The sequence below is a fragment of the Eutrigla gurnardus genome, assembly GCF_963514095.1.
Source record: "Eutrigla gurnardus genome assembly, chromosome: 24".
Classification (NCBI taxonomy): Eukaryota; Metazoa; Chordata; class Actinopteri; order Perciformes; family Triglidae; genus Eutrigla; species Eutrigla gurnardus.
Window position 1 is genome coordinate 9,215,198 of NC_139935.1, and position 24,765 is coordinate 9,239,962.

General features: G+C 44.5%; 1 protein-coding gene across 1 annotated transcript in view; it reads right to left on the reverse strand.

Annotated features, from left to right (window-relative positions):
- The window catches only part of LOC311010055 (scavenger receptor cysteine-rich domain-containing protein DMBT1-like), a gene marked incomplete at both ends in the record, with an annotated part of 528,569 nt that overhangs the window by 314,637 nt on the left and 189,167 nt on the right, over positions 1-24,765 (reverse strand). Inside the window, 6 exons of the mRNA XM_084004536.1 lie at positions 14,865-15,152; positions 15,246-15,560; positions 20,194-20,472; positions 20,566-20,880; positions 23,899-24,183; positions 24,277-24,591. Coding sequence (XP_083860662.1) covers positions 14,865-15,152; positions 15,246-15,560; positions 20,194-20,472; positions 20,566-20,880; positions 23,899-24,183; positions 24,277-24,591 — 1,797 coding nt within the window. The remainder of the gene's footprint in view (positions 1-14,864; positions 15,153-15,245; positions 15,561-20,193; positions 20,473-20,565; positions 20,881-23,898; positions 24,184-24,276; positions 24,592-24,765) is intronic.

Consider the following 24,765-nt stretch of genomic DNA (forward strand, 5'->3'; position numbering starts at 1 on the left):
AAGCGTGGAAGGAGACCGGAGGAATATATCAGACCTCACTGCGAACCCGCAGCAGCATGTCTCCTCTGACGGCGGTGTCAAATGTTGGGGAGTGGGCAGGGTTAAACGTTTAACTCCGCCCACATTGAGGTCTGCGGGTCTGCAGTCAGGGGCTTCTCGCTTGGCCTCCTCACAGACAACAGGGTGCAGTAACATGTTTTCAACACTCATTCACCCCGTAACATTTAGAGGGGCGCTGTTTAACACATCATGAAACGCTCAATAATTACTGAAGGGAGACGAGGAGGAGACGACAGACACATCACAGAGGGATTACGGAAACTGTTAAAAAAGTGATTTTATTAAATGATGGTTATATTCTGAAAAAACGGAGGAAGCCTGGCTTCCCTTGGCCTCTGCAAGGAAACACCACTGATTAGATTAGAAAATCAGGAAATGATCCATTCGCCAGTGTGCACTTTGATACTGGGAGGGATTTTGAATTGAATTTATTATACAACCATACAGTAGAATGTCTTGATATTTTCTATAATAACATTCAGGATTTTGAGGTGACTTTATTATAAAACCATCCAGTAAAATGACTTGATATTTGCTATATAACTGCTAGTCACAGTCACTCTGAACAAAGATCTATTGAAGAAATTAGCAAACCCATCATTTTCCTCATGTTTAACCGTTGCACCTGATATAAAAACTGCTTTCAACGCCATTTTGGTAACTTCGGGCACCCGTACCGTAAGTACAGGAATAGATGCGCAACAGATTTCAAGCGGCGGCTGGCGTGACCGCAGTGAGCCACGGCCCCCAGCCCGACTGGAGGGGTATCAACATCCGTGAGGATGTCATGCGGGGTTTGTAAGATAAGGAAGACAACAATCATTGTTCATTTTAACGAAGTCACTTATTAATATGGCAATTTCTTGCATCACAGAGCGTGTTTGCTGCAGCTCATCTGCAACGTTGTTGATGGCGGTGATTGTGTCTCAATTGTGTCTCGCTGAAGTTGCAGGACGGCATCAGTGAGCACCCGACCGCTTGATGTGCCATGCGCCCAGGGTGCACTGCTGCTTTGCGCCGACTTGGAAGCTGTGCCGTCCTCACGTCACCCTCCCTTATAAAGGGAACATTGCGTACAGCTTGCCTGTGTTATAAATCAGATTTTTTTTTTGGGCGCACACAAACTTTGGCTTTTGGGCGTACGTACACTTTTAGTAAGGATCCTACTGACAGTTTTATAAATGAGGCCCCAGGTCTGTGCCACGGTCAAGTCCTGAAGTGCGCGAGGGCTCGCTCACGGACATTTTGAGCCCACTACTTTCGATGCTGACTTTACCTGAGTGAATTACCCACAGTTCATAGCGTTGCAACGTGAAACGTGGGGTTACCAGGGGAAGTCAGAGGAATTACAATGTGTGGAATATGACATTTACACAGATATATTAACATTAAAGATTTAAGGAGCATAAACCACTTGAAATCATAGACATAAATCAGACGGGTGTGTAGAGGTGGATACACAGGTGGAATGAGACGCACACATATTTGTTTCTTTATGGGGTGAAGGAAAGGTAATGGTACATGCCAATTAGGGAAACCTACACCCTTGCCTCTCAGCCAGATGAACCACCAAAGTGGTTCCACCCCAAAGCTTCAAATAAGTACGCTAGGGACCCCTAGTGGTGAATGAAATAATGAAGAAAGTCAAAGAGTTTCCAGTCAACCTAACATGAGATGTTTGCTTCATGTGCCGATCCAACATGAAATCATTTGAGAATTAAAGTCATCTTGGTGATACATGTGTGTGAGTGTGCCTTTCATAAATAGTTCTGAACTCAAGGTAGAAAATAAGTCATTCGGTAAAATTCAAACCTGGATTTGAACCATCAACACTTTGATAATGTGTCTTATTCCTTAGCCACTACACCACCATTGTCTATTTGTGACATGAGATAGTAGTAATACTTATAATAATGATATATAATAATAATCATTTTTAATATAAGTAATGGATCCATGAAGGTGGGTCAATGCAACTCATATGATAATAACAATAATTATAATAAACAGGACACTACAGGGAGTCGAACCCCATCTCAGTAAACTGAAAGTATCTCCACCGCTGTCTTTTTATATTATTATCACCATTATGTATTCAAATCACATTGCATCAATCGGTTGAAAAGATTTACATTACCGAGCTAAATGTGTCCAATGGACGGATCAAAAGAAGGCCATCGTCGACACATATGAGGCAAACTACAGTCACAACTTACACACAGAGACAAGATCATCTTTAACTCAACACATGGACTCGTACTAAACCTTTGCATACAAGTTGTCGAGGAAAAACCCCAAATAAACCACAACACAAGAAGCTTTCCATTACTGGATTTGCACTAAATCCAACATCCAACAGCTTCCATTTTGGCTCCACGGTTTCTCTTTCCCCCGTGCTTATGGATGACGAATGATCTCTTCACCACGGCCATAGTTGCTTCTGCGTCTTCGTGCTTTCGTCTCTTGCCTCGGCCGACTCCGAGCTCGGTGTCTGGCAGATACGAGAGAAGCGAGGATGAGAGGAGGACAGAAGCCGAGGGGAACAAACACAACGAGGAGAACCAACACAGTCATGGAGGTTGCAGAGGAGGAGAGTGGAAAAGAAACCAGGACAGAAGAGCACAAATGGATCTTCTTCCAGGATGAGATGAGATGATTGATTCACCGTTCATCTCCTCTGATTGAACAACGGGTGTCGTCTATGACATCATGCTGACAATTGATCAGAGAAGAATGCAAACACTTGGTTGGATTTAGAAGATTCTGGTTGTGTTTGTGAGACACTAATCTCTCTGGTTCAATAAAACACATGAATTCAATATTAGTTTGGATTAAAGAGGTCTTTTTTTATTATTAACAGGTCACTTTTGCACTCGTTTCACCTCCGTGATGCTCTCCACATATTCAGGCTGTTGGGATGAAATTCAGGATCGAATGTCATTCAAATAGGAAACAAAATCTAAACTAATCAAATGCTAAGAAAATATAATCCAATGTGTTTGCAAAACCCACCCTCCTCACCTTGGCCTACCCACATAAAGGGATGCCTTTGTGACCTGTAACCATGGCAACGGACACACGGCGTCCTCCGGAGAACGGTAACGTGGTTGTACTTTGTGTTAAAGTTGACTATTTGAGGTCATTCACTTTGTAATACAACACTTCACTAAGCTTTACGTTTAACTAAGCTAGAAAGCTGTCGCCTGTTGGGAACTCTACATATTTACTGGAAATGTTTTTGGAACGCCCTCTAGTGGACAAGACGTAACACAACCACGATAATGGCATTGACTATGGATTTACACATGCTAATATTGAACTAGGGCTGAAACGATTCCTAGAGTTATTCGAGTAACTCGATTCTAAAAAATGCTCGAGACAAAAACTCTGCCTCGAAGCTTCTTAAATTCCTATCTCACACATTATGCCGCTGCTCAGCAGGGAACATTGTTCCACACGGACCGTTTTTCAGGAGTCCTGGGCTGCAGAGTGCAACCATTTAGGATGCACATGCGACCAAAAATCAGTGAAGTGCGGCTAAAATGTGTTCCTTGGTCGCACCGGAGCTCCAGCGGGTCTAACTAGCGTCTTTCCCCCCACAGCATACAGAGATGAATCACCACGGTCTGAGCCAATCAGAGGCCGAGTATGGGCGGGCCTTCATCTCTGATTGGCTCTGACCCCGGTTGAAAAGTTTTTTTCATACAGAAAGTTGACATGCCCGTAACAGGGCGTACCCACCAAACGCGATGAACGCGATTTAATCGCGCGACAAATGAAATCGCGTCGCGCTAGACGCTCCAGTTTTGACGCCGGTCCAATATGCCAAAAAACGCCTCATCGCGTCATCGCGTCGCGCGACGAGCCCGCCCAAACAACAACATTTCTTCCGCCATTTCATTCTCTCGTCGATCATGGCTGAGATAACCACCATCGCTGCACTGTATCTACTCTGGAGAAGTTCCCACACGCCTCGCTCACGCTCACCCAGGCCCGGTCCTTTTTGATCCTGTCCCTGTAGAGGGGACAGGAACTATCATATAGCTCTGGGTGAGCGGTCACGGCGACTATCAGTGTCTCCTCCATCTTCTTCACTGGAGCGGCAAGCCGGCAAAAAGCGAGGGAACACCAGGACGTCCGTACGTCAGCACGTCGGTGACGATCTCAACGCTGATAGGCTGTCGCGGCGCGTCTTCACGCGAATTCGCCGCAAAAGTTCAATTATTTCAACTCGAGCGATGGCGCGATGAAGCGATGGCGCGATGAAGCGATGAAGCGATGTTTCGCGTCCATCGCGCCGCGCTATCGCGTCCATCGCGTCGCCCGCCGCGATGAAGCGTCTAATCGCGTCTTTGCATTGACTTTACATGTAATCTTGTCGCGCGATGAAGTTTCATCGCGTTTGGTGGGTACGCCCTGTTACACTTGTCTCCCCTCGCGCCGTAAGATCCCGGTCCTGTCTCACGCGTCTCCGTCCAAGACGGTGTCGCAGCCCTATACTGAACCAAATATGGATTTACATTTGAACAGGATTAAAGAGACACACTGACAGCTCCACTACATATAGGTGCTTCATTTATTAGATGGTATTTTAATACACTTCATAGTCACCATCAGTGACAACAAACACCAGTTGTTCCTGCAAGCAGCCTGTTTGGCCTCCCTCCTTATGTCTCCTTATGTCTCTCTCTCTCTCTCTCTCTCTCTCTCTCGCCTGAAATTCAAAACAACCATTTGCTGACAGTGTGCTTCAAATATTACATTTATTTACATGAGTTGTATTGAAATAATTACTTGAGCACTAAATGTCTACATCACTGATCTCATGGAAATAACAACAATAGGCATATAGCATAATAACACAATTACACATATAATATTAATGACTTTCACATATGTCAACATGCACACAGAGCCTTTATAGTTACACATATGTAACAGTGTAAATAATTAATTTGTTATTTTGTTAAATTCCTGTCAAACTTGGGACTTCAACCAACGGTTTTATTTTGAAAATGTACTTTATTTTGAAAGTCCAAAGCGGATGTTTGCGTTACGCTTAATGCTGGGCATTTGTTTTAGCGCTCAGAAGCGAGTAACGTTACGCTGTGGGTGAGTTACCATTCTGTTCGCTCGGACATCACGATAATTATAAATGCAAACTATGTTTTCATATTGTTATATTATTATGTAGACTCGGTCAGCATTTAATGTGTATAATTGCTTGTTAAGCGTAAGTCTTGTAAAACTCGTAGTTTGACTGTTTTATGAAGAATTGTTGCCGTAATATGTGTGAATGTGATTTAAGCTAGCTACCAGCAGCACGAGGTGTACGTGACCTGCGTACTCTCATCTCTCTCATGCGGAGCTCTTCTTTTGTAGGTCGAGGAACAGACTGACATCTTTCATTGACACGCTGGTTGTGTGTTGTTCCCATGTTTCAGGTATGTTTGTTTGTATTGTTGAATGTAAAATATTCTGTGTTATATGTGAATGTGTAACGGTCCACTATGTGCCAGTCTCTCTTGCTCTCTGCGTTGTATATGTAGACCTGCACCTGCACATGGGGAAACCAGTGTGTCAAAGACAGCACGTCAGCATCACGGACAGAGACACAAGCAGCCCTACACAACACATAATAAATGAGAACGGAGGGCTAGCATCAGAGACAACGTAAAATAAGCTACGCATAAGCTAGCATTGAGCTCTGCGCCTGAACTTAATAATTTACCTGACGCCAAATAAACGGCGTTAATTCCTCAATTAGATAACAAAAATACAGTAAACTAAAGTAATGTGTTGTGGGCTTTATGTACGGTGGCCCAGAGGTGTCAGGCCAAATACAAAAGCCACAACACAAATACAAAAGTCACAACACAAATACAAAAGCCACAACACAAATACAAAAGTCACAACACAAATACAAAAGCTGTAAAACAAATACAAAAGTCACAACACAAATACAAAAGCCACAACGGAAGTGACCTAAAACACGGGTAAACTCAACTTCCCAAAATGCATTGCGGCTCGTCTGACTTCTGAAAAGTTTTGGATAATGGCGGACGATTGCGGTGATTCTGGCGACAGTCAGCAACAAACCGCGTACACATGTAAGTATACTGTAACATGATTTTTATGTTTCCAGCTGACTTTTTAATCGTATTGATAATGAACGTTACTTTATTGTTGTTGGAATTGTACGTTAACGTTACGAATCGAAGGTCCTGCTAGCCGGCTAGCCTACAGACGGTAATTTACCACAGAGGTTAGCGAGCGTAACCGAAGCGGCAAATGTGCCGTTTTTACCAACGTTAACTAAAAAGATAGTGCTTATGTTAAAACGTGGTTATATATTTACTAACGGTGGTAAATAACACGGTGCATCATTGTTGGTTAAAGGGAGGGATGGAGACACCGAGCGCCTCATCCGGTGGAGGGAACGATGAGGAGAAGTTCACCGGCAGGAGGAATGCTGCTCTGAGAGGCTTCATTTAAGAAAATGTGGTGTTAAATGTTATAATTCTCATATGCAGGGCTTAAGTACTACTGGTGCATATTTAGCTACTCAATGATATAAGGTTGAACACCAGCGTATATAGATGGGAGATGTCCTGCTCTCCTGAGATGTCTACCTGAAACGTTCTGTTGAACAGCAAGAAATCATCAATGTGCTGTAACACTTTTCTATGTACTGTTCTTCATATAGGATGTTTCTTAAAGAACAGGGGTGGAGGGAAGGTGGAGCTGGATGAGCTAAGAAGAAGTGGGAGACCCTCAAGCAGAAATACAAGGTGAGTTGGAAGCAGTTTAAAGTATTGAACTCTCCATGCTTGATGTGAAGCATAAAAGAAACAAGATGAAGTTGTCTTTCTTATTAATAATCAGGCAAAGTCAGTGCTGGGTAATATCTACAATGTGTTAAAACATCAGAGTCCATTAAGTTGGTCCCATGTGGAACAGTATTACAGTACATATTATAATATATGACTAGTGGTGAATAGTTGATCTAAACAATGATTACAAGAAGTGTTTGTATATGTTGTTTAAAGGAACTGACAGTGTCAGCACTGAGGGAGGAGAGGTCACTGCTGCACACTGGAAGTGTTTGTTGTCATGGATGAGGTGATGGAGCAAAGACCTGCTATTACCCCACTACACCCCATCTCCTCAGCCATGATGCCAACCACTGCAGCAGGGTCTCTCCTCCAGAGCAGGAGGGAAATAGACCTGCAGGCCTAAAACATGAGTCCACAATGATATATATTCAGATATTTATTATTTAGATTTGTACAGATCATCAGATATATTCCTAAAACATTTAACAGGAAACATTTGTCTGTAAGAACTTATACCGTGTGGTATTACTTATAAACTGCACTACTGATAAACAAAAATAAAACCTCAACAATAATCATGTTCCTGCAACACAGGGATCTGGACATCCATGGTTGAGAAGTCTGACTGCCTGCAGGAAAAAGCTCTTCCTCAGTGTCTGTCCTGGCCTTTATGCAGCGTTGACGTCTGCCCGACTGCAGCAGGGTAAAGAAGAGATTTTCCTGGCTCTCAGCCTCACCCTCTTGCTGTACGTTTCCTCCAGCGTGGTGAGGGATGCCTTGATACCCTCTGCAATGCAGCTCGGTCCCGTGCAGTGCAGCTTCCATAGCAGGCTGAGGAACAACCTGTGAGGATGCTCTCAATGGCTGCGGAGTAGAAGGTCCTCAGGATGGAGGGGGAGACCTTAAACTTCCTCAGCCGCCGGAGAAATTACGTAAACTATATATAAGGTATGTTCTGTTAGTAAGCAGTGGACGAGGTTCTCCTTGGAACGCCTTGAAAGACGGAGGTCCTTCCTTAAATCCCCTCCCCCAGCGGGGGAACATGAGGATTGACCTGCAGTACAGCCCTCTGGCACCAACCTGTAACAGAAAACACAAGATATTACATTTATTCTGAATGTTTTCCTGTTAATTTGTTGATGAACAGTACTTATTTCTTATCATACACGTATTGCAACCTGTATATATAACATGGATTATTTGTCTAATAAATGATTCACTAATAGCCCACTACTTGTTTTTTTTATCCCACCAAACTCATACATGATATTAAAACGGCTTATATTAGCCTACATGTCTGTTGATTTTGTTTATGCATGCATATGCCTGTCTATTGATAATCAAATAATAGAAGAACTTGTTTAACCAGATAAGTGATATTACTTACCTCAGAGGGAAATCCAAATTCCATGTATGTGAATAATGTAGCTCCTCCGACGGCCGATTTCCTCCGTCGTCTCCGCGGTGAAGGTGCTGGTGTTCCGTGGTCAGAGGAATAATACAATCTATGAACATTAATGATCGATAAAAGCTGCTTAATAGTTGCAATCGATGGCGAGTGAAAACAGCTACTCAGGTAAAAGGAAGAAAGCGAGAGCGCGCATATATAAAAAACTGTAGAAAACATTTGACAATGGTAGTTTGACTGAAAAAATATTTTGAAATATTTAATTAAGTGTAATCCTAATCATGCTTTATATTTTGATAAGTAATGTCCATTAAATGGGAGCTAGAACCGAAATCGATTCAGTTATGTGAGAGAAGATGAGAACGAGATGTCAATAAAGTAAAAAAAAAAAAAAATGTAGTATGAGATGTGTTTGAGGTCACTTCCGTTGTGGCTTTTGTATTTGTGTTCCGGCTTTTGTATTTGTATTGTTACTTCTGTATTTGGCCTGACACCTCTGGGCCACCGTATTTATGGCACTTTAGCTTGCAATTATCCCTGCAGCGTTTAGCATGTGACTTACCGCAGCAGTTTCCACACGTTCTGCTGTGGATTACCCATAAATCACTTCTTTTAACCCTGTGCCGCAATGCAACATTGACACCAGCAGATGGCACTGTCCCCATTTATGCAGGCATTTTAACAGACTATTTACAACCCGTTACAAATGCAGGCCTTTATGATCTTTTGTGTTTTATATTTTATTTTCAAGTATGCTAAAAAATGTTATCACTATACGATCACTGTGCAGAAGTGAGTAACGTTACGCTGTGGTTCGAGGAACAGACTGACATCTTTCATTGACACGCTGGTTGTGTGTTGTTCCCATGTTTCAGTTGCAGCAAAAAACAAGTCCAGTGGTCCATCCAACCGGTCTCGTCTAAGTTCATAGCAGCAGAGCAAAATCAACAAGGTCACACATACAGAACCGGGCCTTACTGTTATGCATCTTTAACTTGTTCCATGTAATGTCAAACATTGGCCAGCAGATGTCGCCATATTTAACTGGATCCAAACACTGAACGTTTCCACACATTGCTTCGTGTTGATTCAGTGGTTCAGAAAGCTTTGGTTTCTCCGTCACTACGTGTTGAACCGTCGTTAATAGAAGCGTGTGACGAGTTAACGGAAAGAACCCCGCAGAGAAGTACAACGTCTTGTTTACCTTCCGCTGCTTCCGGTCCGTTTGTTAGCGTCCAAGGCCAAGTCTGAACGTCCTCTCCTCGGCCTCACAGGAATACGTGCGGCAACCGGCTTCAGACGCCATGTTGTCTTCTCCATATTCAGTCCGGTGAAACGTTGGAGAAAACACTCCGCTACACATTCCGGACAACAAACTACGGCCTTGAGCCGCCGTTTCCCGCACGACGTTTTGGCCCCGCCCACTTCCGCCTAGGCTCACCCTGCTGCGCTGTGATTGGCCAGTGTGCCTCCGTGGTGTTTGGGTGGAGTTGTTCAGTTCCACTCCTTTTAACGGCTACTTGTGTAGCTAGCTAGCATCGAAACAAAGGCCCAATACCGACGTCCCCCCTCATGCACTCACGCACTTGGATGCACGTTCACGTTAGGTCCCTGAGGGTTCAGGTCTTAGACCTTAGGGGGGACATTGGCATTTGGCCCAAGATGTCGCCCGTCTGGTCATTTCTACTAGTTGTTGTCATGGCAACATGACCATCGCACACATATCAGACAGTATATATAGCAATAATAACAATAATAATAAGCAGGAGACCACAGGGAGTCGGACCCCATCTCAGTAAACTGAAAATACCATCACCAGTGTCTTTTTATCTTATTACTGCCATTATTTATTCCTTAATATTATATTTATAAATGATAGATACCACTCAAAGTGGTCCAAGACTGATCACATGATGATGTGAAACTACTTGAATTTAAAAACTGGCAAAGTGATTGAGAACAATGATTTGACACGTTGGAGTCAAACATTTCTTTACAACATTAAAGAGACCAATCGGAAACGGAGACAGACTTTGGACTTTTGATTGGAGGAACTGTTTGGTCCCAGAATGCTCTCTGCCAACTCGTCAGCTGTTTGCTCTCAGCTGGAACACAAAAACAAACAATATGACAAAATTCACAAATATTGCCGTAAATATGGTAAAAAGTGACTTTAAAATACTCACCACTTTTTTAACCGTTAAGAGCTAAATGTGTCAACATGTAGCCGTTCATTTCAGAGTGTGTCACGTGAAAAAACAGACAGATACATCACATGATGTAATATATATGTATTTATTTACATTTGCACAAAGATTCCAGAGGAGCAGTCGTTGGATGTGAGGATTCCTCCATGTTGGACTTCACCACTAAGAGCCCTGTTCCATGTTATTCTTGTACTATGGGGAGCTTTGCTCCGTTCTATTGACTGGAACACTGTTGATGATGTGAGCCTTACCGTTACACTGAGCCTGCTAGCACTGCTAGTTCACTGGACCATAGATTACCATCCTCATGAACACCTGGGTGATTCATGCATCTGGTTTTAAGTCCAAACACTGGGACTACTATCACTGCCATGCACCAGCATTTTCCAAACACAAACAGTCCTTGAGCTCTTGCTCTGACTTCATGATAGAATTGTGAATAAATAGTGAACGGCACGTCGTAGTCTGTCTTCTCTTTAGTCTGTCTTCACAAATCTCAAACAAACCAACACGCTGAACAGATCTCAGGCTCCTCCAACAAAACTCCTTAAATGTGTCCAAAACTAAATCACAGCACTTCAAAACCACAACGTACCACATGAAATAGTCTAGAAATCAAATATAGGCAGAAAATGGAACATAGAAACATGAAATGAGAGATTTGTGGTCGATTGTAATTCCAAAACAAATATACAAAGTCAAAATTTCAATGTTCTACTTCAACTGCATCGACCTGCTGCATATGTTTCTTATGTTTATGCAGATTGTTTGCTTAGTTATGACCATATTTCTCATCAAAATCTGTTCAGTACAAAAATGAGCAAACTCCCTGAGACAGATGCTTCATCATTATTTTATATTCAGACTTTTATTTTGAAATTTACCTTGGATTTACTGATCATCCCATGGCCTCATATTTGTTAGTTTTTTTGGCATTTTTGTTTCATTTTGCTTTTTGCTTTCTCTTCTCATCATATAAAACATGGTCATGAATAAAAAGTCACGATAAACAACAACATTCCTTAAACTAAGTCAAATGACCTCAAAACTTATGAAAAATAGCAAAATCAATACAATTGTTATGAAATTAGCAAAATGATTAATAAGAGTAAAATCCTGAAATACAAAATCAAATACTTGTTTATAAAGTACAACATTAAGTCAACACTTTCAGTATAAAAATATGCCAAATTCTTATGAAATATGAATATTGGTTCATCACAAAAATAAGCTGTTCATTGTGATTCTCTTCAGCTAAATGTGTCCTGCTGCCCAAATCGACTTCACAACAACAATGAGCCATGTGAACCACAAGGGGGCGCTGACGTGAAGTCATGACATGTGACTAAAGGCCCCTACACACCGCCCAGACGTCCAACTGCCTTATCCGACCACTCTCCGCCCACTCTGTTGCCTCTCGTCTGACCCGTTCGGCAGAAAAGGTGAGGACCAGGATTTTGGAGGGGATGCGGTGGGAGATGGGAAGCCAGTGAAGGTTCTTTAGGACTGGGCTGATGAGACGTGCGGCTGCGTTCTGGACCAGTTGGAGTCGGTTTGTGGAGCTGGAGTTGATGCCGTGGAGGAATGAGTTACAGTCATCCAGACGGGAGGAAATGAAGGCATGAATGAGGATGGAGATGATGAAGAGGAGGGGGCCGAGTACAGATACCTGGGGAACACCCTGTGTGACTGTGGCTGAGGAAGAGGTGTGGTTATGGAGGGAAATAAAGTGGGATCTGTTGGAGCCAGCTGAGTGCGGTACCTTCCATACCGGGGTCTTGGAGCCCGGAGAGCAGAATGTTATGGCTCACGGTATAGAAGGCTGCGCTCAGATCGAGGAGGGTGAGGATATTGAGGGAACCTGTGTCAGCAGAGGTGGAGGTCATTGAGGACTTTGACGAGGGCTGTTTCAGTGCTGTGGAGGGGGCGAACACCAGACTGGAGGGGCTCAAACAGGTTATTAATGTGGAGATGGGATTGTAATTGTGTCATTTCTACTGTAGATTGGAGTCCAGTGAAGCTCAGACCAGCTCTCTCAGTCTCCCCACCCTAGGTTGGCTGGTCCACCCTTTTCAATCTCAGAGCATGATGTCAGAAGGCTGCTCCACCATCAAAACATCAGGAAAGCGGCAGGGTGCTTACCAGGGTGAAGTAGAACAGCTCCCCACTGACCCCTCCCACCCAGCACATCACCTGTTCACTCTTTTACCATCAGGGAAGAGGTACAGAAGCATCACCAGCAGATCCTCATGCTTCAGAGATAGCACCTAGCTCCAAACCCCCCACTTCAACATGGACATCTTTTCATGTCCAGAGTAATAACAATATAGTAGAAATGTGATGAGTCATATTTCCAGAGGAACATGCGTATGAACATGAGCTGGTGTCGGTGTGTTAGAAACCCATGTGGATGTGAGAGGAGCTCCTTGGAGGTGCTACTCTGCTCCCCGAGCTCCTTCCTGTTCAGTCGGCCCTCCTTCAGCTGCACCAACGCCCAGGTTGTAGTAATCCGGCTCCACGTCCTCCCGTCTGCCCGGCTTCTGCCCCCTGCTGGCCTGGAGAGATGTGACAGCACACAGACATGTGACTTCCTGCATGGCTCCTCTCTCCAGGTCAATGAACACAGACTGAGTCAGTGCTCTCAACAACAGACATGTGTCAGTACCTTAAAGTAGAAGTAAAGACCAACGTTCACCAACAGCAGAAGCAGCGGCACGGTGACCACTCTGATGATGACAGGTCTCAGATCTGATGATCAAACACATGGACAGTCATCACATGACTCATCATGACTCCAACAGCTGCCATTCAACACAAACTAGGGACCTGGCATTCTGTCCTCCAGTCCATTGTTTGCTGTCACCATTTACAGACCTGGTTTCACTTTGTTCACTAGATCAGGGCTGGATTCCAGAAAGCAGGTTTAGTTCAACTCTGGGTTTGTTAAGCCTGAGAAGAGGGACACTCTGGGTCCTCTGTTCCACAAAGACAGTGAACCTAAACTTCCACCTAATAGATATGGAAGCACATTGATTGGAGCAGCCTGACGTCGGGACACGATGTTCAGAATCAGAATCAGAAAGGAGTTTATTGCCGAGCATGGGCAGACTGGCAATCTGGCATCAGATTAAAACCATATGTCTTAGGCTGCCTGTTTGCACAATATTCTTCTGCTTCATTTTCAGCTGCAGCCACATTCTTTTTGTGTCTGTGGGATTAAACCTAAATCTAAAAGAAGATTATTACATTTCACTTCTTCCAGTCGTGCTAATCAGGAATTGAACAGTCAGCTTACCTACGACAGTGACAGAGAGCAGACGGCTCTCAGAGGAGAAGTTATGAGAAAGAACATGGACGTGATAAACACAGCTGTAGCGTCCCTGGTGGGCGGGCTCTGCAGCAGGAAACAGGAAGTGGGCAGTGTGATTGACAGCTGGCTGGGTGTAGTTGTGTGCTGAGTTGGAGGAGGTGAAGGTGAGCTGGAAGGAGCCTCCTGGGTACTGTGGCTGGACGGAGCAGAAGACGATGAAGGTGGAGCCCCTGAACGCCTGAAACCCCTGCTGCTGGGCCTCGGAGACCCCGTCCATGGAGGAGGACACGGAGATGTTTGGCTGCAGCAGCAGGTCTGTAAAGACAGAGAGATGATGAACGGTCACATGAGGCTCGTTGGAGATGAACTGCTCCTCGCCTGGAAAGTAGACGAGATCGGGCGGCAGCAGCAGGAGGCGGAGCCTAAAAGCTGCCGTCCAGTCCAACACTTTCCAGCAGCCTTCATAGACGTCACAGGAAGTCATAGAAACAGTTACATCCTGTTAGATGCTACCTGTAGTTTGTGAACACGTTCAGATTGATATATTTGTTCATAATTAATTTGGATTTATTAATATTTGTTTATAAATATCAGTGGAAATGTGTGTATGTTGCATTTTATTCTCTCCTTTCCTCTTTTGATGTCTGCCTCGTAAAGAATGATGTAACTACTTGTTTTGATAAGTGCTATAAATAACTTATTATTGTCGTTATAATTATGGTTATTATTATTATCAAACACAAAAGATGTTTGAAAACTTTTATTGCACAACATTAGACTTATAGCCCACGATCTAGCGTTAAATATTAGAATGAGATCAAGATATGCTGTGGAAACAGGAAGTGATGTCACAGGTCAGACAGACAGACAGGTGTGTCCTGCCAGGTGAAGCTCAGCAGTCTATGGAGGGTCTGAAGCTTCCAAAAGAACTTTACAGTTCAGTCCAGTGAAAACCACTGACTGTCACTGGGACAGAGGAAGGAACATACTGGGAACCTTGCTTTCATAGATGATGTCATAGATGATGTCACTGAGGGGCTTACCTGAGCAGGTGAGATTCAGGATGGAGGAAGAGGAATCTGATGTTGGACACTCCCTCAGAGTGGATCCAGAATGAACACAGTCAGACCTGATCCTCCACACAGGTCTTCTTGAGGACTCCTCTCTCCGTCCTACAGAAACAGCAGAGCCACAGTCCAGCTCTCTACAGACAACAGCTGCTTCCTTCAGGGTCCAGACATAGTAGTTCATTGGTCTCCAGTCTCCCTGTCTCATCTCCAGTGTTCCAGCACAGCGACTGGCTCCTCCCACCAACCTGACATCATCAGGCTCTGAACAGAAAGAAGAGAGTCGTCAGTCAAAGAGCAAAGTGAGTTTGATGAGAACAGAAATGAACCAGATCAAAGCTGCAGCTCCTCTTCTACCTGAGCAGGTGAGTCCAACAGCTTTGCCAGGTGAGCAGGTGTTTCTATCTGAGCCTGAGCTTCTACAGTCCAGGAGAGCAGACTCATGGCCTCCACACTGGAACTCTTTGGTCCATGTTGGAGCCCCCACGTCTCCATAGAGCGCCCCCTGGAGGACTGAAGGATCCCCACAGCCAAGCTCCCTACAGACCACCTCTGCATCCTGCTGGTCAAAGTCAGCTTCACACACTGAGGACCACCACTGGTTGGACTGGTTGGACTTCACCTCCAGTCTGCCTGAGCACCGACTAGTCCCATTCAGCAGCCTGACAGAGTCTGGAGAGATGATAGAAGATCAAATAGAGAGAGAGAAAAGACACCAGACACCAGAGAAAAAGATGTCATGAAACTATTCAGTGATTCAAACTGGACTCAAAACAATTCCACCATCAGTTCATCATGAACACCAGAACACATGGTTACAACACCACAGCCTGCAGCCATGTTCCATCACATTCCCGTGTACTCGTGGCTTAAGGGTGAAGCTGATGTGGTCTCTGTCCCACTGTGACACCGAGGTCCACAAGCAGACAACACAACACTTCACTAACTGTGGATGCTCCACGTAATAAGGCAGGGAGACACCAACTGTGCCACGTTAACACCATATCAGCCGTGTGACAAAGAAATGTGTTGCACTCTCTTCACACAGCACTGCTGTTGCAGAATAGTGGGGACGTCCATGTTCTCCCTCATGGTCCTCATGCAGCCGCTAACCTGTGATGATCACATTAGAGCTGCACAGTTTGATGTGTGCATAAAAGCACCAGATGGTCAACGCTTCATCGGCCATCAAGCTCATTTAACACTGAATGAGTCAGGGAGGATTCAGATCCATCTGGCAGATAGAAACAGATGAAAGGGCCCGGAGAATCCCAGGATGCTGCTGCAAACATGTCTGCCACTGTCATCCCTCTGAGGAGAGCCTTGGATGAGGACATGACTCTCTTGCAGTGCACCTGAATGTCCAGCGGAGGCTCCTCTCCTGCTGCACTGGAGGCTTGTGTGATTAGGCCTCACGATAACAAATTTTGCTGGGCGATTAATTGTCCCCGAAATTATTGCGATAAGCGAATATATTGCCGTTTTGAGACCATTTTCAACTGATATAATGATAATGGCATAATAATGCAAGTACACCCTTTCAAAGATCAAAACGTTTATTTCTAAAGAATATTTCACATGAGAACTGGAAAACATTTTAAATATCCAAATTAAGTATACAAAACAACCAAAAACAATAAATAAAAGGACTCGCAATCTATTTTAACAAAAAATGCACTTGAATAAAAACAAACACAACCGAAACAATATATAAATTAGATGTTAACTAACATTACCACAGTGAAGCTGGCAGCAGCCACACGTTACAGACACAGTCTGTGTAGCAGGTAAAACACCCTGCCTACGGACACTGCGCCTCCGTTCCCCATGTAGTTTAACTGTCTGAACGATACTAAAGGGCAGCATCTCTTTAGCGATGAAGCGAAGTACACACTCTGTGAGTGCGCACCGTTTTGCACTGTCCTGTTGGTACTTTGTTTGTCGACTAAACGCCAGCGTGATTGTGGACTGCCGGGAAGACGGGGATGTCCCATCTGTAGTATTTTTTTTCGCCACCTTGGAAAACTGCATCAGATGGTTATGCTTTAGGTGGAGATGCAGGTTTGTTGTATTCCCGCGTTTAGTTGCTATTCTTTCGAACAAATGCAACATACCCATGGGCGTAGGTTTAGGGGGGGACACATGGGACTTGTCCCAATCAATATGTTAAAGATCCCCTCCAGGCATGTTTTTAAGTATAAAATAATAATCTGCAATGCCTAATATTTTGTTTAACATTCTTTCCCCAAATAAAAAGTAAAAAAAAACTCTGAAATTGGGCTCTAAGGACATCCACTGCTCTCTCCTCATGGAGAATTCTGAGACGCTGAATATTCATGATATGCAAATACCACGCGCCCCGACCACCACAGCTGCTTGCGCTTATGCTGGCGCTTCTATGTGACCGGTGGATGAACGACAACAAGATGGCTAGCCGAAACATCGACGAGATTCAGCCGGGGTACTACACGAGGATGGATGCGTCCGATCGATAGGCCCAACTAGAAGGTGCGAAACGCCGTGGCGGGCATGCCGGCCGCACCGCATTTCACCGGGGTGCCGCCGTGTGCGCCCGCCTCGCGCCTCGGGGAACGACAGTGATTGGTTGGTTGTATTTGCGCTGTACATAATCTCGCTTGCCAGGATTCGTTTGAATTTCAAATTTCACAGAGGTGCACAGAAATCTCCTCCTTCAGGAGAGGAATGTGAAAAAACCTCTCTAATGACAAAATCTGCTCAGATACAAGTCACTATAGTCAGTGTCAGACATTTTAGAGGACAGAAAAATAAGAAAAACACATTTTTGAGTGGAGGGGGACTTTAAGATGACAAAATTGTCCACACCAATATTTCAGCAAACTCATTTTTGCGTTCCAACGGCCAGCACCATGGCCAGGACGACAGTACAAGACACGCCGTCATTTGATTGGCTGAAAAACCGAAGGGGAGGGGGAAGGGTTATGTGACACGCTACATATGCACGCTACACGCAAGGGACGCGAGAGTGAGAGAGAGTCAAATCACACAGATTAGCAGAGGCTGGCAGACAAACGAGCGGGTGTTGATGATAACGGTCGGGGCTGTCTGCCAATACATACCCCATAAAAGGCCAGAGTAAAACATTTTAACATTCCCTTTGCTCTTCAGCATGTACATGTTTACCCCTTTTTGTACTTTGTAGATCAGCTATGCCACCCAAGAAGAAGAAGAAAGGGGATCTACGAGGCTTTTTCACAAAGCAGAGTGTAAGTAGTGCTAGCCACACAAACTAGCAGTGGTAACGTTAGTGACCAGGCTTTCAAATTTAGATTGTACCGTGGAAAATAGTATTAACTGGTGATAGTATATGTTACCCAGGATATTGTTACAGCTAAACCTAGCTTCTGTAATCGTTCAACCAAGGTTAGGAGCATTGATTAGGGGTGTGCAGCACGGATAGTGGCATAGAAGTTGCTGTATCATGATAGAATGCTAACGTTACGTTACCAAGTCACTGAATGTTAATTAGCCTACCTTAAGTTAGAATACAGTCACAATAAACAGTGGATCTGAGACATTTTCGTTTCTATATTCTGTAATGTATTTGTGAGTGTAGCCTATACAATGCAGAGAAATAAAAGGGAGACCACCAAATTCACAGGTTAATGAAGAACTGTCATTGCATTGCTGGACACAAAAAACGTGTTTGGCAATGTAAATAAGTTAACACTGTTGGTTATTCAAATATAATGAATCATTTTTTGATTAATAATATCCAAATAACTATTGTGTACAATATGGTAGGAGGGTTAAACTTTCTAGCCATAGGACAGGCTACAAAATGAATGAACCATTTTGTATGCAGGAAACACAGCATCAAACCACTACCGATATATAGAGCAGGCTGAGGAAACACCATCAGGGCTTCAGGTGAGGTTATAATTAGGCTATGTCAAATTGTCAATTCATTTGGAGTCATCAGCATTGCTCTTTTGTTGTAGGATGCTCAACCGATCATCATATTTATTCCAGCATGGGTTATTTTATTTATAGGAAACTCAGAGACCCAGTACAGATGCTTTAGGGCAGGTTGAGGGAGACGCAGCTGGACCTTCAGGGCTTCACAGCCAGAGAGACAAATGCTGTTTTGACAGAGCCACGCCTTGTGAGTGACCTCTGTAACGAGCAAACAGCTGCTGTCTCCTTCTGTTCAACATCCATCCATCCATTTTCTACCGCTTATCCTGTATTTAGGGTCACGGGCTTCTGTTCAACATGCCAAGCAAAATAAACTTCATGTATGTGGAACATTTCCTTCCTGGTGGAAGCACAATGAGCAACACGATGCATTAGCAACCATGGAAGTCACAGCCACAAACACAGCGGATAAAACCTTTGACATCAGTAATTACAAATTAAAACAGACACATAAATGATGCATGTGAATCAAATCCTTTAAAAAGTAGGAATTAAATAAATAAAAAGAAGCAACCAACTAGTTAGAATCTATAAGACAAGTCAATAAAAAGCTAAAGGATAAATACAGAATAGTAAAAGCCACAGGTGACATGTAGGTTAAAACCAATAAAAAGAAAGAACACAATAAAAGTAAGTCCAGACCTTCAATCAGACTCCTGGACGGTGCCGCTAGAAAGGAATGTTTCCAGTTTAGTTTTAAAGGACAACAGCATCGGGGCTCACCCACCATGATGAAAAGCTAAAGGCACTTTCACCAGTTTTCCTGGAGAGCCGGGGAATAACCAGACGGCCTGTTCTAGACCACCTGAGAGGTCTGGCTGCTTGGTACCTCACAAGCCTGTCAGAGAGATATTGGGGTCCCAGACCATGTAGGGTCTTAAAAACACCATTAACATGAACAAATCAATTCTAAAATGGACTGGAAGCCAGTGAAATGACCTGCGCACAGCTGTTATATGGTCCTACTTCCTGTTTGTAGTTCTCTACTGAAAGGAGTTTGGTAAGACTTTAGATGGAAATGAAGGACGAGAGATGAAAGGTCACATTTACCCTCCGTTCAACAAGATGGACCCTCAAAACAGGAAGTGATGTCACAGGTCTGACAGACAGACAGACAGACAGGTGTGTCCTGCCAGGTGAAGCTCAGCAGTCTATGGTGGGTTTGAAGCTTCCAGAAACCAGCCCACTTCTCTACATTCTAGGACGTCATTGTCCTGGAGAACTTTACAGTTCAGTCCAGTGGAAACCACTGACTGTCACTGGGACAGAGGAAGGAACATACTGGGAACACTGCTGTCATAGATGATGTCATAGATGATGTCATAGATGATGTCACTGAGGGGCTTACCTGAGCAGGTGAGATTCAGGATGGAGGAAGAGGAGACTGATCCTGCACACTCCCTCAGAGTGGATCCAGAATGAACACAGTTAGACCTGATCCCCCACACAGGTCTGACTGAGGACTCTCTCCGTCCTACAGAAACAGCAGAGCCACAGTCCAGCTTTCTACAGACAACAGCTGCTTCCTTCAGGGTCCAGCCATAGCCATACACTGGTCTCCAGTCTCCCTGTCTCACCTCCAGTGTTCCAGCACAGCGACTGGCTCCTCCCACCAACCTGACAGGCTCTGAACAGAAAGAAGAGAGTCGTCAGTCAAAGAGCAAAGTGAGTTTGATGAGAACAGAAATGAACCAGATCAAAGCTGCAGCTCCTCTTCTACCTGAGCAGGTGAGTCCAACAGCTTTGCCAGGTGAGCAGGTGTTTCTATCTGAGCCTGAGCTTCTACAGTCCAGGAGAGCAGACTCATGGCCTCCACACTGGAACTCTTTGGTCCACGTTGGAGCCCCCACGTCTCCATAGAGCGCCCCCTGGAGGACTGAAGGAGCCCCACAGCCAAGCTCCCTACAGACCACCTCTGCATCCTGCTGGTCAAAGTCAGCTTCACACACTGAGGACCACCACTGGTTGGACTGGCTGGACTTCACCTCCAGTCTGCCTGAGCACAGACTAGTCCCATTCAGCAGCCTGACAGAGTCTGGAGAGATGATAGAAGATCAAATAGAGAGAGAGAAAAGACACCAGACACCAGAGAAAAAGATGTCATGAAACTATTCAGTGATTCAAACTGGACTCAAAACAATTCCACCATCAGTTCATCATGAACACCAGAACACATGGTTACAACACCACAGCCTGCAGCCATGTTCCATCACATTCCCGTGTACTCGTGGCTTAAGGGTGAAGCTGATGTGGTCTCTGTCCCACTGTGACACCGAGGTCCACAAGCAGACAACACAACACTTCACTAACTGTGGATGCTCCACGGAATAAGGCAGGGAGACACCAACTGTGCCACGTTAACACCATATCAGCCGTGTGACAAAGAAATGTGTTGCACTCTCTTCACACAGCACTGCTGTTGCAGAATAGTGGGGACGTCCATGTTCTCCCTCATGGTCCTCATGCAGCCGCTAACCTGTGATGATCACATTAGAGCTGCACAGTTTGATGTGTGCATAAAAGCACCAGATGGTCAACGCTTCATCGGCCATCGAGCTCATTTAACACTGAATGAGTCAGGGAGGATTCAGATCCATCTGGCAGATAGAAACAGATGAAAGGGCCCGGAGAATCCTAGGATGCTGCTGCAAACATGTCTGCCACTGTCATCCCTCTGAGGTGCCTTGGATGAGGACATGACATGAAAAACCCCCATTAACATGAACAAATCAATTCTAAAATGGACTGGAAGCCAGTGAAATGACCTGAGCACAGCTGTTATATGGTCCTACTTCCTGTTTGTAGTTCTCTACTGAAAGGAGTTTGGTAAGACTTTAGATGGAAATGAGGAACGAGAGATGAAAGGTCACATTTACCCTCCGTTCAACAAGATGGACCCTCAAAACAGGAAGTGATGTCACAGGTCTGACAGACAGACAGACAGACAGGTGTGTCCTGCCAGGTGGAGCTCAGCAGTCTATGGAGTAGGGGTGGGGAAAAAATCAATACTTAGATGCATCTTACAGACCTGGACTAGAAGGAGGACTCAGGCGCAGAGTGAGGACAGTAGATCCAAGCTTTTATTTACAGGTTCACACGAATTCCAATAAACGAGTGACAACACAATGGCTATGAAAATTCACTAGGATCCTAACCTTAGGAAAAGGGGAGAGAGAGGGAAGGGAAAAGGGAAGGGGAGCGGGGATAGGGAAGGTGGCGGACGTACAAACACGACAAAGGAAAACGCTCCGCAGGGGAGGATACAAAACAAAAGGCTAACTAAATGTCTACTCTAACAGGGACTAAATTATAAACTTTAACAAACGAAAGACGCTCCAAAAGGGAGGACACAAGACTACTACAGGAATATCAAATATCGAAAAATAGGAACAACACGAGAACACAAAACGCTCCAACAAGGGAGGAAAAAAAACGAAGCACTGAAAGGCTGAAAACAGAAAACGCTCCTAAACGAGGAGGACAAAACTATTACGAGAAACTATCTATGAACTAGGAACTGAAAACTTTAACAAAACACAAAATCACTCGTCTCGAGGAATACCTGAAACACTGAACAAAGAAGACTTGGACGCGATCGAGAGCTGTGGTCATGGGCTAGATTCAGACGTGGGACGAAATACTCTGGCAACGAGACAGGGGAAGACACAGACTATATAGACATCAGGGAGGGGAGCACAGGTGACAACAATCAGGGATTAGGGATGAAGTCAGACCGGAGACACATGAGGAAGGGCAAGTGACCTGAAACGAGAGGAGAGTTACTTTTCAAAATAAAACATAAAATTCACAAGACAGAAAACCCAAGACAGGACACCCATCACCGCTGTGTGACAGCATCGTGATGCGGACGATTCGGAATCGATTCACAATTGTCAAAAATTGATTATTTTTATTCCGTATTGTTTACGGAACACAAAAGGTGGAACTCTGAAATGCAGCGCCCGGACAGTCTGTGGCGTTACACATAACAGAGACACGGCTGAGAGAGAAATCCCACCGGCACCCGCTGCATTTACACCGATAATGTTTCATCATTCATGGCTGAAATAAACACTATTACTGCTTTGTACATGTTGTGAAGTCCCGGACACACCAGGAAACTAAACGGCGTCCTGTCTGAGTTTCTACCTTTACCCAGAGGGGGATCGGTGAGTCTCATAGAGCTGCATTCACAGCAGCGGTCGCTGTCAAAAAACCACGTTGTGATTTATTTACCATTTAAAGAGAGTATGCCGAAGTAATGACGATTAGTAAAAAGTCTGAAGTCATGGTTTATTAAGTCTGTCCGTTAAGACGATACAAAATAACTTTACAAATACCTAAGCTAGGCTAACACCGTAGCCGCTACGTAAACACTGAACATAACGTCGTCTCGGCATAAATATGGCAGAGACCTTGTTGTTGTTGGGTCTCTGTATGAGACGTAAGATACTATCCCACGGGAGACCACAGACCGCTACGCTGTGATGTGTTGAAATGCAGCTGCATTGATTATTGCATTGAAAGCTTTTTATTTGTATATCGGCTACAGTTCACTGTTTTCTCTCAGGGATAAGCTCATCGCCTGTAACAGGAGGACTTTGTGTTCATAGGAAGTCATTCTACTTGTGACAAAGAAAAGCCTTTTCTTTCATAATATATGAGAGAAGGTAATTAACCTGTTGATTTTCTTTAATAATTACCACAAAAGAAGAAAGTGACGAGCAAACTCTGAGTAGCAAAGTCAGATTTAATTTGTTTTTTTTTAATCATGCATGGAAATGTACAAAAAAAAAATTGTTGTATCAAGATGCATCTATAATCGGTTTATAATCAAATCGTGAGGTGCCAAGAGATTCCCACCCCTAATATGGAGGGTCTGAAGCTTCCAGAAACCAGCCCACTTCTCTACTTTCTAGGACGTCATTGTCCTGGAGAACTATACAGTTCAGTCCAGTGGAAACCACTGACTGTCACTGGGACAGAGGAAGGAACATACTGGGAACACTGCTGTCATAGATGATGTCATAGATGATGTCACTGAGGGGCTTACCTGAGCAGGTGAGATTCAGGATGGAGGAAGAGGAGAATGATGTTGCACACTCCCTCAGAGTGGATCCAGAATGAACACAGTCAGACCTGATCCACCACACAGGTCTGACTGAGGACTCCTCTCTCCGTCCTACAGAAACAGCAGAGCCACAGTCCAGCTCTCTACAGACAACAGCTGCTTCCTTCAGGGTCCAGCCATCGTCATCCACTGGTCTCCAGTCTCCCTGATGTCTCATCTCCAGTGTTCCAGCACAGTGACTGGCTCCTCCCACCAACCTGACAGGCTCTGAACAGAAAGAAGAGAGTCGTCAGTCAAAGAGCAAAGTGAGTTTGATGAGAACAGAAATGAACCAGATCAAAGCTGCAGCTCCTCTTCTACCTGAGCAGGTGAGTCCAACAGCTTTGCCAGGTGAGCAGGTGTTTCTATCTGAGCCTGAGCTTCTACAGTCCAGGAGAGCAGACTCATGGCCTCCACACTGGAACTCTTTGGTCCACGTTGGAGCCCCCACGTCTCCATAGAGCGCCCCCTGGAGGACTGAAGGAGCCCCACAGCCAAGCTCCCTACAGACCACCTCTGCATCCTGCTGGTCAAAGTCAGCTTCACACACTGAGGACCACCACTGGTTGGACTGGTTGGACTTCACCTCCAGTCTGCCTGAGCACAGACTAGTCCCATTCAGCAGCCTGACAGAGTCTGGAGAGATGATAGAAGATCAAATAGAGAGAGAGAAAAGACACCAGACACCAGAGAAAAAGATGTCATGAAACTATTCAGTGATTCAAACTGGACTCAAAACAATTCCACCATCAGTTCATCATTTACAGTTTTTCTCAATTGCTTTGCCACAATTCTCAAAAGATAATGAAT